The following is a 16,382-nucleotide window of genomic DNA, read 5'->3' as shown; positions in this document are numbered from 1 at the left end:
GGTGTGAATGTTAAACACTTTTTCTCCTACCATCTACACGTGCTTTCCCCGTCCTTCATCCACTTTCCATAGATGCTCAAGACAGTACCACATGAACAACCAACTAGCTTCACTGTTTCTGAGTTGCTTGTTCCCAGGTGCTGAGTCATAATAACATGTCCTTTTTCAAAATTGCTTATGTTAGTGGATTTCCTCATTTGCGGCCCGTGTTGTTGCTAGAATGACTCCCCAATTTTCTGTGTTCCACTAATATACTTTCCTTACTCTGCCATTTGCCTGCTACACCACCAGTTGTCATTCAGTCTTGTGATAGGTACTAGTCATAATGTTAGGCAGTTAAGGTTTCATTATTGTGGCCTGCGTCAGAATTGTCTCTGTGCCTCTGCTTTTGAAATATGAAAGCACAGTCGAGATAGAGGTCTTTAAATAATAGAAACTGTTATAAATGAACCTGCTCCAGCAACAACATAAAATAATCAAACATCCATCTTTCAATCTTTGTTTGTACAAGGAGCAGTCATAAAGTTTTACTTATCACCTTAAAAAAAAGAATCTTATGCCCCAGAATAGTACCCCTGGTGGACACTAAAAATTCGTCCAAGTTCTGCCTTGGCATCTCCCGGAAGCCAGACTGCCAGTGTCAATGACCGTTGTACTGCCAGCTATGGGGAAATGCTGAGAGGGTTGTAGCAAACACGGAAGTTGTTGCAGTGCGAGGGGGATGGGGGAGAGGGAGGGACAACGACTGAGCACCCAAGTCTGCAAGCAAAGCATAATGACATCATGGAAGCCAAGAGATACCATCGTTCTAGTGACAAAGCAGATTTTTGTAAGGAAGACTAGGTACAAAGAAACTTTTAAGTATTCAGGTACCGAGCCAACAGAAAAGAGCCTCTTGAAGGTGGAGTTGTGAAAGTTGAGTCACTGGGAGTGCTGAAAGCGAAGGAAAAACCAGGTCACATGATGTCATAACATAACTAATGATGAAGTATTGAATAGAATTGAGGAGAAGAGGAGTTCGTGGCACAACTTGACAAAAAGTAGGGACTGGTTAATAGGACATGTTCTGAGGCACCAAGGGATCACAAATTTAACATTGGAGGGCAGTGTGGAGGGTAAAAATCATAGAGGGAGAACAAGAGCTGACTACACTAAGCAGATTCAGAAGGATGTAGGTTGCAGTAAGTACTGGGAGATGAAGCAGCTTGCACAGGATAGGGTAGCATGGAGAGCTGCATCAAACCAGTCTCAGGACTGAAGACCACAACAACATAATGTCATAACCATCGCCACTGCCACAGAGTGCACAGGAAGTACCAAGTTAAATAGCCCACTCTTCCTAACAAGTGTCTCATTGCTGATTGATGAGTGCTGTTTGCCGACTGCCCGGTGCTTAGTCTCAGCCCTTGTGTCAATTGCAGCTATCCAGTGAGAGGGAAGGCTGTGGAGGTCTACCTTTGGCATGCATAGCTGCCTCCGATTGTCTACAGAACCACAAGTGTGGCTGGAAGGATGCTGTTGCTGCCAGCTTCACCGCCAACTTCCGAAGCAACACTGATGGGGCAGGGAGGCTGCCGTCACCCTGCAGACCTGCTGGAGACTTGACCTGCATGACCTGGATGCTGTCTGTCGTCCACCTTCGAGTGGGTGAGCACTGCTTTTGCTCATCCTGTTCCTGTGGCATACACTGATGTTGCTGGCTCCTGTCTCCTAAACGGAGCTGAGAGCCAACCCCTGTGCGCCACTGAATACTTCAGGTGACGTTGGGTTACATCTGCTGAGTGCAGAGCTTCAACATCATTCAGTACATTTTGGAAATCGATTTGTTGAGCTAGAAGCTGAAGTTCACAGGTCAACGGCTTCCCCATGATGTAACAGCTGTCACTTGATGCTTCGTTGTGCTGAGGGTACTGCAAGTTGATTGCATGCCGGCATTCCACTGCTCACAAGGCACTACTCAGCAGGACCAGCCGATGCATGGTGCTTTGGAAAACAAACCTATATTTCTGCCTAATAAATTTATAATTTCCATTGGTCTTGTCATAGTGGTAACAGGTTCCCATCAGATTACCAAAGTTAAATGTTGTTGGGCTTGGCTAGCACTTGAATGGGTGACTGTCTGGTCTGTCCTTTTCACAGTTTTGTGTTTGGACTGTGGTAGAAGATGATGGGTTGGTGTATGGGACAGGTCTATCACCAGGGCTGACCACGAGGGAATGACCAACGGGGCACAGGATTGGGAATAGAGATGGACAAGGATATGCTGTTGGTTGGGTGGACAGCAGAACACAATTTTTGGGAATGTGGGTAGGATTTTGGGTAGCATATCCCTCATCTCGGGGCGCGACAAGAGATAGCTGAAGACTTGGTAAAGGATGTGGTTGAGCTTTTGAAGGCCATTGTGATACTGAGTGATCAGAAGAGTGCTAGTCAATTGCTGGTTAACAGGTTCTTTGGAGTCAGAGGAGAAGATGGCATGGAAGATTTGTTTATGGACAAGCTGGATGGGATGTTGTCTGTCAGTAAAGGATCTAGTAAGATTATCAGTATATTGTGACAGCTTCTGCTTTCCACTGCAAATGCTATGTCATGGATGGCAAGGCCGTTAGGAAGAGACTTTTTGAAATGGAACGGGTGATAGCTCTCAAAGTGGAGGTACTGTTGGTGGTTGGTACACTCAATATGGACAGATGTATTTATGGAGCCATTTGAGAGGTGGAGATTGATGTAAAGAAAGGTGGCTCACTGAGTTGAGAAGGACCAGGTGAAGCAAATTTGGGAATATACATTGAGGTTGTAGAGGAAAGAGGAAAGATTGTCCTTGCCATGTATCCAGATCTTGAAAATGTCTTCAGTAAATCTGAACCAGACAAGAGATTTTAGGTGTTGACTGGATAGGAAGAATTCCTCCATATGGCTCATAAATAGCTTAATGTTGGGTGGAGCTATGTGAGTACCCATGGCAGTATCATGGAGTTGTTTGTAGATTTGGCCTTTGAAAAAGAAATAATTGTGGGTCAGGATATGGTTGTCTAGCAGGATTAGGGAAGCAGTGATTCATTTGCTGTCAGAGGATGTTAGGAAAGGTAGTGTTCTATGGCCACAAGGTCATGGGACTGGGAGATGTTGGTGTGCAAGGATGTTACACCCACAGTAACCAACAAGGACTCTGGTGGTAACGGGACAGGAATTGTGGTGAGGTGGTGAAGGAAGTGAGCACTGTCTTCAGTGTAGGATGGGAAGTTGTGGACAATAGATTGGTGTCGGTCAACAAACGCAGAGGTTCATTCCATGGCAGCATTGAATCCAGCCAAAATGGGACAACCAGTGGGCAGACCTGTGGGTTTGGTTTATGGCGTTTTGGAATAGGTAAAAGATAGTAGTGTGGAGAAGTTATTGAAGTAAGGAGCTGGAGATGGATTCAGAGGTCAGGTTTTGGTTAGGAGCTAACCCTTGAGGAGCTGCTTGAGATATGTAGGGTGGGTGAGTACAGGGTAATCAATACAAAACCAAATATAGGTAATCCAGCAGTAGGACTAGTAATGAATAAGATAACAGGAACATGGGTAAACTACTATGAGTGAACACAGCATCCTAGCCAGTGCAAGATACAAAGCCAAGACCTGCCACAGTAGTACAAGTAATGTTAATTGTTTGGCAATGTCTGTGACGTGTGGAAGTTTGGGTCAGTACAGGAGGGAATGTGCTTAAGGGAACCTCGAGATAAGTGGGAAATTTGGCTTCGAGTCCCAGTCTGGCACAAATTTTCTTCTGTCACTAATAATTTGTGCAGCTGGTTTATAACCATATTTGCGGTTTGCGAATACATTTCATTAACAAGTGTATGTATCTACTTCCATCACAGGGGATGGATAAACTGAAAAAAGTATGTCAAGATAAAAAAATGTGGTTTGTTAAAGGAGGCAACAATTCAGTTTTGATGTGGGACTGGAATTCAATAGTAAGATAAGCAGGAGGAGTAAAATTAGTAGAATGTAGACTCGGGGAGAGGAATTAATTGCCCCCCATAAAATTATGCCACAAGACAGTATTGAGCTAAAGTTTGCAAAGTTTGTGAGCAATCCCATCTGCAGGTTAGTGCAGTGAAACAGATCTCTATATGCAAAGTAAGAAGAACTGATCAATGTGCTGTGCCACCATGGTCCATCTACATGTCTGGAAAATTTGCATGTGGACTTTAGTCTAATGTATGCCCACTGATTTGTGCATCTGGTACTTGTAAGTTATTTTGATTTGTTCAAAATTATATAATACAGGCTTTTGCAAGATTAAGAGTTAAACTGTCTGCTGTGAACCAGTTATCCCACTGGCAGTGTCTGATATCATTTCACGAGGCATGGACAGCACAGGAACTATTATGGAAAAAAGATGATGGGTGAAAAGATACTAAAAGAAATAAGCCGTATAACAGTAGAAAAGTTCCCTAAAATCCCACTCCAAATGAGGACAGAAGCAGAAGAAAAGAAAACCTTAACAAGAGCAACATTTGCTGAAGCACTAAAAACATCATCATCTGCTATTGTAAATATTAAAATGTCATCAGCTGCCACAGCTAGTATAAACAATCAATCAGCATCATCAACTTCAAGTAGGAAAAGCAACAGAAACAAGAAACCTGTGGTACAACAGGATTTTTGGTATCCAGCCATAATGAAAACTCCAAGATAACAGTGTTAAACGAAAGGAGAAATACCACCAGTGCTCACTCCCCTGTTCTGAAGATTATGACTCTAAATGTGCAGTGCCTCAAGAACAAATATTGTGAACTTGAAATAGCAGTAAGTAACACCCAACCTGATGTCTTGTGTATTACAGAACATTGGTGTAAGGACCAAGAAATTAGTAGTATTCATATTAATCCATTTAAACTGGCAAATAATTATAGTAGGAAAATTGCAAAAGGTGGTGGAGTCGGTATTTACCTTAGACAAGAGTTAGAATTTAAAAAGAGATGTGAAGCAGAGAACTTAAGTATTGAAAAGTTTTTTGAAACAGGTGCTGTCCAGCTATATGGCCTGATGAAAAAAGTCATAGTCATAACAGTGTATAGGTCACCATGTGGAAACATAGAAGTCTTTTTTGATAAATTAGAATTGTTGCTAAATACTATTTACAAAAAAGAAACTGTGATTATTCTTTGTGGTGATTTCAATATTAATCTTCTAGTTGAAAGTCAACAAAAAAGGCAATTTTTGGACATATTAAAGAGTTTCAACATGTCACCACACATAAACAATTCAACTAGAATAACAAACACCTCCAATAACCTCATAGATAACATTTTCTCAAATATGTCAGAAACTGACATAGAGGTAACAAACATAGATTTAGGATTGTCTGACCACAATGCTCTCACCATTGAAATCCCTTTAAGGTCAAAGGAAGATAAAGGTGTAAGTAATATTTACAAAAGAAACTTCTCTGTGGACAGCTCTCATCAGTTCATAAGTATCTTAGAAAATGAAAATTGGTTAGATGTTTTGAAACAGTCAAGTACAGATGAGGCATATAGTGTATTTACATCGATTTATATGATGAACTTTGAGATGTGTTTTCCAAAGAAACTAACCAGAGTCAAGTCTACTGGATACATAAAGTCAAGTTCTTGGATGACTCTTGGAATTAAGAAATCATGTGAAAACATGAAAAAACTGAATTCAGAGTTGAGGGAGTGTACAAATATTGATTTTATAGAATATGTAAAGAGGTATAGGAAAATATACCGCAGAGTAATTGCAAATGCAAAGTTATTAAGTAATAATATGGAAATAAAACAGTCCAGAAATAAAACTAAAATAGCATGGGAAATTGTGAGAAAAGAAACCGGGGTACCTACCAAAGACAAGGAAATTATTCTAAAAGATGAGGAGAATAAAATGGTAGATAAATATGCCATGCCTAATTATATAAATAATTACTTTTTAAATGTACCCCAGACATTAAGCAGGAATCTTGGGGAGCAGATTAAGATGGAAGCACCCAAGGCAGCCAGCAGTATGATGGCAGTTCCAACAAACGAAAAAGAAGTTTTAAAAGTGATTAAAAGTCTGAAGTCCAAGATGTCAGCTGGAGTAGATGAGGTGCCAGTAATATTAGTAAAGAAAACAGCTAATCAGATAGCGAAACCATTGATGCACATAGCAAACTTGTCAATGGCTGAGGGCGTGTTTCCACAAAAACTGAAAATTTCTAAAGTCATTCCCCTGTTGAAAAAGGGTGATAAACTTAAAATAGAAAACTACAGACCTGTCTCACTCCTCCCAACTTTCTCTTAAGTTTTAGAGATACTAATGAAATATAGAGTCACACATTATCTTAATATGCACAATCTGATAAACAGTAATCAGCATAGATTTCAAGCTGGGAGAAGTACCGAAACAGCTGTACTAGAATACACAAAAGAAATAATCACTAAATTGGAAGAGGGAAATAGTGTAGTTGGGATAAATCTAGATTTGTCAAAAGCCTTTGACACTGTTGACCACAGCATACTTTTGAAAAAGCTTGAAGCTATAGGTATCAGAGGACCGGTAAAAAAGTGGTTTGAGTCTCATCTGGAAAAGAGGATGCAGGTGGTTGAAATTACAGCACCAAATATTAATCAAAAAATTAAACTAAGATCAGATCCAAGGGAGGTCACAGTAGGAGTACCTCAAGGAAGTGTATTAGGCCCCTTGCTGTTCCTCATTTACATTAATGATATTCAGGTGTCAGAGAGAAAAGCTAGAATCATGTTATTTGCTGATGATACTAGTTTAATAGTTAGTGATATGAAGCAGTCATTGCACAGTACTGTGGACCATGTCCTACAAGATATACAAAAATGGTTTAGTGCTAACAAGCTAACACTGAATGCAAAAAAAACTAATTATGTGCAATATGGAAAAATAAGTGAACAGGACGACCTAAATCCCACCATGGAGGGCAAACAACTTGAAAGAGTACAGTGTGCAAAATTCCTGGGTATGCACATTGATGAGAAGATTAATTGGAAGGACCATGTGGTGAACTTAGCACTAAAACTAAATTCAACATGTTTTGTGCTTAGAATAATTTCAAGAGTTTGTAGTAATGACTGTACCAGATTAGTATATTTTGGCTATTTTCAGTCCATTGCATCCTATGGGATAGTATTCTGGGGAAAAACAAATTGTCGTCTAAATGAGATTTTCAAATTGCAAAAACGTGCTATTCGGATAATGACCCACAGCCCACCTCAAACACATTGTAGGCCCCATTTTAAAGCATTGAAAATTTTAACAATTCCATCATTATACATTCTGAAATGTCTGTTGGTGATCAAAAGAAATCAGGACAAAATGAAAACCAATACAGACTTCCATAATTACGATACACGGCAATGTAAAGATCTCCACATACAAGCTGTAACAAGGACCCGAAGCCAGAAACATGTATGTAATCAAGGCATCAAACTTTTTAATGCACTACCAAAACATATCAAAGAGCTGGAAAATGAGGATAAATTTAAAACTGTTCTAAAGAACCACATGCTTGACAAATGCTATTACAGCATAAGTGAATATCTCTGCACAACTGTATAAAATATATGTTTAAGTTAATGTGACAAATGAAATTACATCAGTGCATAATAAATTATGTTATAAAAACACTTATTAGTTGTATATTGTATTAAACATAAGATAGATTAGTATGAATTCAGCACAGATACAAATTTTGTAAAGATATTATATAGTTGTTAAAATGTACCCTGACAAATCCTATATCACAAATGTGATCATTAGGATGATAATAAATAAATAAATAAAAATAAATAAATAAATATGGTTGTTTTGGGGTCCTCTACCAATTTACAAACATTATCAACAACACACACAAAAAAAAAAGCTATTCGCTACCTCCACTCATCAGAGAGAAGAAAAGCTGTGTTTGTTATGCAGTACTCACAGGTCATAAAGGAAAGACGTCTATTGAAGTGGGGGGGGGGGGGGGAGACTTTTCCATTACCATAAGTTGCCAGTCATTAACTTACAAAAACACTTTAAAAAAGAAAATTTGAAAATAAATAAGTCACATCAAAAAAGCCACATATAAAATCATTTGGTGATATAAATAAAGTCTTGTAGTATTAATAATTGGTAACTACCTTTTTTCCCCACTTCATTGGAGACCTTTTCTATATGATCTGCGTGGCTGATATAGTAAATACAGCTTTTTTACTCTGTGATGAGTGAAGGTAGAGGCTAGGTTTTTTTTTTTTTGTTGACAATGCCTGTAAATTTATAAAGGACCCTAAAACATACATACCAGACACTGCATGGGGGATAACTGTTTCACAGCAAACAGTTTAACTCTTAATATTCCAAAGACTTGTATTACACAATTTAAAACAAACAAAAATAACTTGTAGGTAACTGATGAAGAGATCAGTGCATATGTTAGACTAACTCCGCATGCGAACTTTTCAGCCATGCAGATGGATAATAAACCGAAGTGACACCAGCACATTGATCAGTTCTGCCTGCTTTGTACCTAGAGCTGCAGCTGAGATTACTGTCATACTTTGCAAACTGAAGCTCAGTTCCGTCTTGTGGCATAATTTTCTGGAGCAATTGATTATTTTTCTCAGCCCACATTCTTCTAATTTTCCATCTCCTTTTCATACTATCAAATTCCAGTCCCACATCAAAATTAAATTGTTGCTTCCCTTAAAAAACTATAACTTCTTTTATCATACCTTTTTCAGTCTCTCCAACATCTGTGAAGCTAACAGACATGTACTCATACACTTGTACTACTGTGGTGGGTCTTGGTTTTGTATCTTGTCTTGGCTAGGATACTGTGTTCATTCTGCTGTTCATAGTAGTTAAATAACATTTCTGTTATCTTATTCATTATTAGTCCTACTCCGGCATTACCTCGCTCTGGTTTTGTGTTGATTCCCCTGTGCTCACTTCACTAGCATTCCTATTCTTCCCACCACTGCATTTTGCACTTCACTAATTCCATCTATATCCAACTTCAACCCATCCAGTCTTCTTTTCAAAGTCTGTAGTCTACCTACATTTTAAGGGAGGAAACATTCTATGCTCTGACCCATAGAATGACAGGTATGTTTTTTTTCTGATGACAAGATCCTTGTGATTCGTCCCAGCTCAATGATCTGAAAGGAGGACTATTTTACTTCCTGAATATTTCACCCAAGCGGATGCTGTCATTAAACCATACAGTCAATTTGCATGCACTTTGGAAATATAATGATTGTAGTTCCCCCCTACCCCCACTTTCAGATGTTCACAGTACCAACTTAGCAAGGCTTTGTTCACTAATGTTGCAAGGCCAGTCAGTCCTTCAGACTGTTTCCCTTTCATTTACTGAAAAGCCTCCTGCTAGTCTTCTGGACCCATATGTTAGCCTGGCCTCTCCCCTCTGATATAATTGCAACTATGGTATGGCTGTCTGTATTGGTGAGGCATGCAAAGCAACCCATTGTGGTAAGATGGTGTATCGTGTCATCGAGAAATTTATATTGACATGAATCACATATCTTTTATATTCCAAAGTGCTGTTGTCAGTTCTAAATCCGAAACAAATAAATGACACGGAAGTATATTTAATATGATGAGACTTGTTAACATTTGGTTTTACATTATTTCAGTCATCAACTGCAGGAACCCTGTTTCCGTATTTTGTTAATTTATGAAGTTTTATTGCTTCACAGATCATCTCCTGTGGAGCTGGTTATGATACAACATACTTTAGGCTTAAGAAGAATTTGCAAGAAGAGTTCAGTCTTACCTATTATGAAGTTGACTTCATTGAAGTTATTTCTCGCAAAACTGAGTGTATTAGAAGATCAAAAATCCTCAGCAGTATTCTTGGATTATCTAATGGTAAGCAATGTACACTTGTTTCCATATATTAGGGAAAGATCCCAAAACATCAATAACCTAAGTTTCAGTGTACTGCAACCACTGTTGTGCTGCAGAAAACTATGGCATGCAAAACATTGGTGCTGCAACCAGTTTGCTTCATTCATATGTACAACAGATTTCTGCATTTTTGTGGGTAGGACAGTAGTTTGCACCTGTATAAAAGACAAGACAGCTGTGATTGCTAATTTGGTGGAATAACATTGGCATCATGTAGGAGGTAAAAAACGTAATGGAGTCCCATTGATGAATTGTTATCTCCTCATACGCAAAACAGAGGTTGCCAGATGGTCAGTTTTTTAACCTTTTGTTGTTAATAGAGTTTGTAAACTGTTTATACATGTTTCTCAATCAGGTCAACCTGGATGGCCAAGGGCTATATTTGGGAACAATAACAGCTGTTTGATCACACACAAAAATAAACACCCTCCTTGAAAAAAGAAAAAGTCTGGAACTTTATTAAGTAAGAAGAAATGGCGTAGGGACACGGCGACCCTATCGCCCATTGGGAAACCACTGCAATCAGCCACCCGAGTATTGGTAGGAAAACCATACCTTAGTGGGTTAGGAGGAAATGCCAACGCAAAACCCTGAACATCTAGGGTTGTGCCTCTGCAGTTAACAACCATAGCTTTAAATCAGAGCTTGCTCCACTCAAGGTTAACTACCTTCAAAAGTCAACCATGGAAAGGTCTTTTAGGAAAAAATTTCCACCGTCCTGTCCAAGAATGCAGGAGAAGCCTACATTGGATTCGATGGGTAGCCACCTAGAAGGCATCAATGACTCGGAGCATTGGAAGTCAACCATTCTTATGCCAGTTCATAAGAGCAGGATCAAACAAAATCAGATCAACTACATTGCAACTCATAATATTACGTGCATCAACAGATCGTACCAGAAAGATGGACACTGGAGAGTAGCTACAAATGAAACAGTCTACAAGGAAATAGAACTGGTAATGAGTACAATCAGGACGAAACGCATTTCACTCTTTGGACATCTAATCAGAACACCAGAGAACAGGATCATCAGGAGAATAATAGAAAAATTGCAGAATAGTAAGTGCAACATTAAGTGGATTACAGAAATCAAGGAAGATATGGCTGAGCTACAGATTACATTGGAAGACCTAAGAAACAAAAATGACAAAATCAACAAACAAACCAGATAGCAAACGAGAATCAACAAACAGACAATAGGAAGGGTGATTTCCTATGAATAAAGAAGGATGAGATCCGAGAGAATGAAGAAGTACTGGGCTGACAGGAAACTGGAAAATTCTTTGTATAAAAGTTGGCTAGAGTGGTCCAATGAAGGCCATAAAATGTAAATAATAATAATAAGTAAGAAGAGAATAAAAATAGTAAGAGGAATCAAATTTAGTTCTCAGATAGCAATTGTGGCAGAAATGTGACACATTTAAATCATTGTCCCCCGATGTCAATGATTATTTCCATACAGTGGCGGCAAATATTGCATCTGATAATAAGCAACGAAATACAGGCATGACAGATTTACTCCAGCAGACACTATTTTCATCACTGCCATAAATATTAAAAACTCATCACCTTAGGAGATACAAAAATCATTATCTCACCAATGAATCATATTTCTTCTGGTGATGACAGTACTCTGATCAGATATTTGAGAGGACCACCCTTTAGCTATCTTTGTAATTACTTGATGACTCATAAAGTATAGTTACTGATTGACTTAAATAAGCATAGGTGAAATACTTAATTAAAAATGGAAAAAAAGAATATTACCTCAATTGTAGATGCATTCCACTATTTACAGTGTTTTTATTTTTTTTAAAATAGACATAGAATAGAACATTGATCCATTTTTCACTATGTAACTTCCCAGCTGTCTCTCAGTTTGGCTTTTGTAAAAGAAAGAGAAGTCCGTATAATTATGATGTACAAATGAAGAATTATGAGACCTAAACAACAAAAACTGTAATGTTGTTGTACTCTGTGATCTAGCCAAGGCTTATTATTGTGAGGGCTGTGAACTTCTTACATGGAAAACTAAAATTTTATCACATTAACAGCATCCCTTGCACGTGGTTGGCTTTCTATCTTCATAACAGGAAGACGAGGATAATATTGACAAAATGCATTGAAGGAATAAATCTAAAATCATAAAGGGACAATATAAAGTCTCACAAGGTTTGGCATTGGGTCCATTCCTATTTCTAACTTTAGTAAATGACCTTTCAGTAACTTTAAAAGATTGTTCAAAAACTATAATGTTTTCTGAAGAAACAAGCTTAAGTACTCAACAATCCTCATTCAGCAATATCTTATGCAGCTCATAAGATAATACTTCACAGCAAACTTTTTAAGTAGATAACAAGCTAAAATGGAGTCAACACACACATATTCTAACCAAAAAAGTAAATGTTGCATGTTAAGAAGTATCTCTCGCTATGCTTATTTGAAGACCCTCGTACAGCTCTTTTCCTATTGCTTGTGTTTTTGGTGAGAGTTGCTATAGTTAATTTCTGTTTTCACAGATGACTTTTTTTTCAACAGATGTAAACTCTTGTACAACTGGTATTCATTCACAAGGATACCATTTGGTTGGAGGTGACCTGCGCTGCCAGAATGATATTGAAAGTGTTCTGTCAAGCGCTGGCATATCATGGGCTGCACCTACGTTGCTTTTGGCAGAATGCTCCATAACTTACATGGATGAATCAAGGTGTGAACCTACTAATTGCATGCACGTCTAGTTGTTTAAAATACTGGTGGTGTAGTTGATCCTAAAACATACTTTTATATTTTGTTTCACAGCTCAACTAAATTTATAGAATGGGCATCTACCAAGTTTCCTCATGCAACATTTGTCACCTTTGAACAAATATGTCCAGATGATGGATTTGGGCATGTGATGAAACATCATTTTGAATCTCTGGGCAGTCCATTATTGTCACTGAATAAATATCCAGATTTTGACTTGCAAATCAGACGATATAAAGAACACGTAAGTATATCACATTATTAAATAAAATGTTGTTACCCATCTATCTGTTTTATAATATTATTTATTATTTTATTGCCAGTGAAAGAACCTGTAAGTCTTAGTATCTCACAACTGTAAGTTTCCAGAGTGTAGATGTAGTGAACCATGGACCTTGCCGTTGGTGGGGAGGCTTGCGTGCCTCAATGATACAGATATCCGTACTGTAGGTGCAACCTCAACGGAGCGGTATCTGTTGAGAGGCCAGACAAACCTGTGGTTCTTGAAGAGGGGCAGCAGCCTTTTCAGTAGTTGCAGGGGCAACAGTCTGGATGATTGACTGATCTGGCCATGTAACACTAACCAAAACGGCCTTGCTGTTGTGGTACTGCGAATGGCTGAAAGCAAGGGGAAACTATAGCCGTAATTTTTCCCGAGGGCATGCAGCTTTACTGTATGATTAAATAATGATGGCGTCCTCTTGGGTAAAATATTCCGGAGGTAAAATAGTCCCCCCATTTGGATCTCCGGGCGGGGACTACTTAAGAGGACGTCATTATCAGGAGAAAGAAAACTGACGTTCTACGGATCGGAGCATGGAATGTCAGATCCCTTAATCGGACAGTTAGGTTAGAAAATTTAAAAAGGGAAATGGATAGGTTAAAGTTAGATATAGTGGGAATTAGTGAAGTTCGGTGGCAGGAGAAACAAGACTTTTGGTCAGGTAAATACAGGATTATAAATACAAAATCAAATAGGGGTAATGCAGGAGTATGTTTAATAATGAATAAAAAAATAAGAGTGTGGGTAAGCTACTACAAACAGCATAGTGAACGCATTATTGTGGCCAAGATAGACATGAAGCCCACGCCTACTACAGTAGTACAAGTTTATATGCCAACTAGCTCTGCAGACGATGAAGAAATTGATGAAATGTATGATGAGATAAAAAAAATTATTCAAGTAGTGAAGGGAGACCAAAATTTAAGTCATGGGTGACTGGAATTCGAGAGTAGGAAAAGGAAGAGAAGGAAACGTAGTAGGTGAATATGGATTGGGGCTAAGAAATGAAAGAGGAAGCCGCCTGGTAGAATTTTGCACGGACCATAACTTAATCATAGCTAACACTTGGTTCAAGAATCATGAAAGAAGGTTGTATACATGGAAGAACCCTGGAGATACTAGAAGGTTTCAGATAGATCATATAATGGTAAGACAGAGATTTAGGAACCAGATTTTAAATTGTAAGACATTTCCAGGGGCAGATGTGACTCTGACCACAATCTATTGGTTATGAACTGTAGATTAAAACTGAAGAAACTGCAAAAAGGTGGGAATTTAAGGAGATGGGACCTGGATAAACTGAAAGAACCAGAGGTTGTACAGAGTTTCAGGGAGAGCATAAGTGAACAATTGACAGGAATGGTGGAAAGAAATACAGTAGAAGAAGAATGGGTAGCTCTGAGGGATGAAGTAGTGAAGGCAGCAGAGGATCAAGTAGGTAAAAAGACGAGGGCTAGTAGAAATCCCTGGGTAGCAGAAGAGATACTGAATTTAATTGATGAAAGGAGAAAAATACAAAAATGAAGTAAGTGAAGCAGGCAAAAAGGAATACAAACGTCTCAAAAATGAGATCGACAGGAAGTGCAAAATGGCTAAGCAGAGATGGCTAGAGGACAAATGTAAGGATGTAGAGGCTTATCTCACGAGGGGTAAGATAGATATTGCCTACAGGAAAATTAAAGAGATCTTTGGAGAAAAGAGAACCATTTGCATGAATATCAAGAGCTCAGATGGAAACCCAGTTCTAAGCAAAGAAGGGAAAGCAGAGAGGTGGAAGGAGTATATAGAGGGTCTATACAGGGGCGATGTTCTTGAGGACAATATTATGGAAATGGAAGAGGAGGTAGATGAAGATGAAATGGGAGATATGATACTGCGTGAAGAGTTTGACAGAGCACTGAAAGACCTAGGTCGAAACAAGGCCCCGGGAGTAGACAACATTCCATTAGAACTACTTATAGCTTTGGGAGAGCCAGTCCTGACAAAACACAACCATCTGGTGAGCAAGATGTATGAGACAGGCAAAATTCTGTCAGACTTCAAGAAGAACATAATAATTCCAGTCCCAAAGAAAGCGGGTGTTGACAGATGTGAAAATTACTGAACTATCAGTTTAATAAGTCAGAGCTGTAAAATACTAACGCGATTCTTTACATACGAATGGAAAAACTGGTAGAAGCTGACCTTGGGGAAGATCAGTTTGGATTCCGTAGAAATATTGGAACACGTGAGGCAATACTGACCCTACGACTTATCTTAGAAGAAAGATTAAGGAAAGGCACACCTACGTTTCTAGCATTTTTAGACCTAGAGAAAGCTTTTGACAATGTTGAGTGGAATGCTCTCTTTCAAATTCTAAAGGTGGCGGGGGTAAAATACAGGGAGCGAAAGGCTATTTACAATTTGTACAGAAAGCAGATGGCAGTTATAAGAGTCGTGGGACATGAAAGGGAAGCAGTGGTTGGGAAGGGAGTGAGACAGGGTTGTAGCCTATCCCCGATGCTATTCAATCTGTATATTGAGCAAGCAGCAAAGGAAACAAAAGAAAAGTTCGGAGTAGGTATTAAAATCCATGGAGAAGAAATAAAAACTTTGAGGTTCGCCAATGACATTGTAATTCTATCAGAGACAGCAAAGGGCTTGGAAAAGCAGTTGTACGGAATGGACAGTGTCTTGAAAGGAGGGTATAAGATGAACATCAACAAAAGCAAAACGAGGATAATGGAATGTAGTCGAATTAAGTCAGGTGATGCTGAGGGAATTAGATTAGAAAATGAGACACTTAAAGTATTAAAGGAGTTTTGCTATTTGGGGAGCAAAATAACTGACGATGTTTGAAGTAGAGAGGATATAAAATGTATATTGGCAATGGCAAGGAAAGCGTTTCTGAAGAAGAGAAATTTGTTGACATTGAGTATATATTTAAGTGTCAGGAAGTCGTTTCTGAAAGTATTTGTATGTAGTTTAGCTATGTATGGAAGTGAAACATGGACGATAAATAGTTTAGACAAGAAGAGAATAGAAGCTTTCGAAATGTGGTGCTACAGAAGAATGCTGAAGATTAGATGGGTAGATCACATAACTAATGAGGAGGTATTGAACAGAATTGGAGAGAAGAGGAGTTTGTGGCACAACTTGACTAGAAGAAGGGATCGGTTGGTAGGACATGTTCTGAGGCATCAAGGGATCACCAATTTATTACTGGAGGGCAGTGTGGAGGGTAAAAATCGTAGAGGGAGACCAAGAGATGAATACACTAAGCAGATTCAGAAGGATGTAGGCTGCAGTAGGTACTGGGAGATGAAGAAGCTTGCACAGGATAGAGTAGCATGGAGAGCTGCATCAAACCAGTCTCAGGACTGAAGACCACAACAACAACAACAACAGATGTAGCTGTAGCTGAGAGGGCTGTTATGATGTAA

General features: G+C 38.8%; 1 protein-coding gene across 4 annotated transcripts in view; it reads left to right on the top strand.

The window, feature by feature from the left end:
- Positions 1–16,382, top strand: part of LOC124607239 (tRNA wybutosine-synthesizing protein 4-like) — a 56,101-nt gene that overhangs the window by 3,661 nt on the left and 36,058 nt on the right. For all 4 annotated transcript variants that reach the window (XM_047139513.1, XM_047139511.1, XM_047139514.1 and 1 more), the window contains exons 3-5: positions 9,722–9,893; positions 12,471–12,639; positions 12,732–12,921. In XM_047139513.1, coding sequence (XP_046995469.1) covers positions 9,722–9,893; positions 12,471–12,639; positions 12,732–12,921 — 531 coding nt within the window. The remainder of the gene's footprint in view (positions 1–9,721; positions 9,894–12,470; positions 12,640–12,731; positions 12,922–16,382) is intronic.

Source organism: Schistocerca americana, chromosome 3 (genome assembly GCF_021461395.2).
Source record: "Schistocerca americana isolate TAMUIC-IGC-003095 chromosome 3, iqSchAmer2.1, whole genome shotgun sequence".
Classification (NCBI taxonomy): domain Eukaryota; kingdom Metazoa; phylum Arthropoda; class Insecta; order Orthoptera; family Acrididae; genus Schistocerca; species Schistocerca americana.
This window is presented reverse-complemented; position numbering and strand designations above follow the sequence as displayed.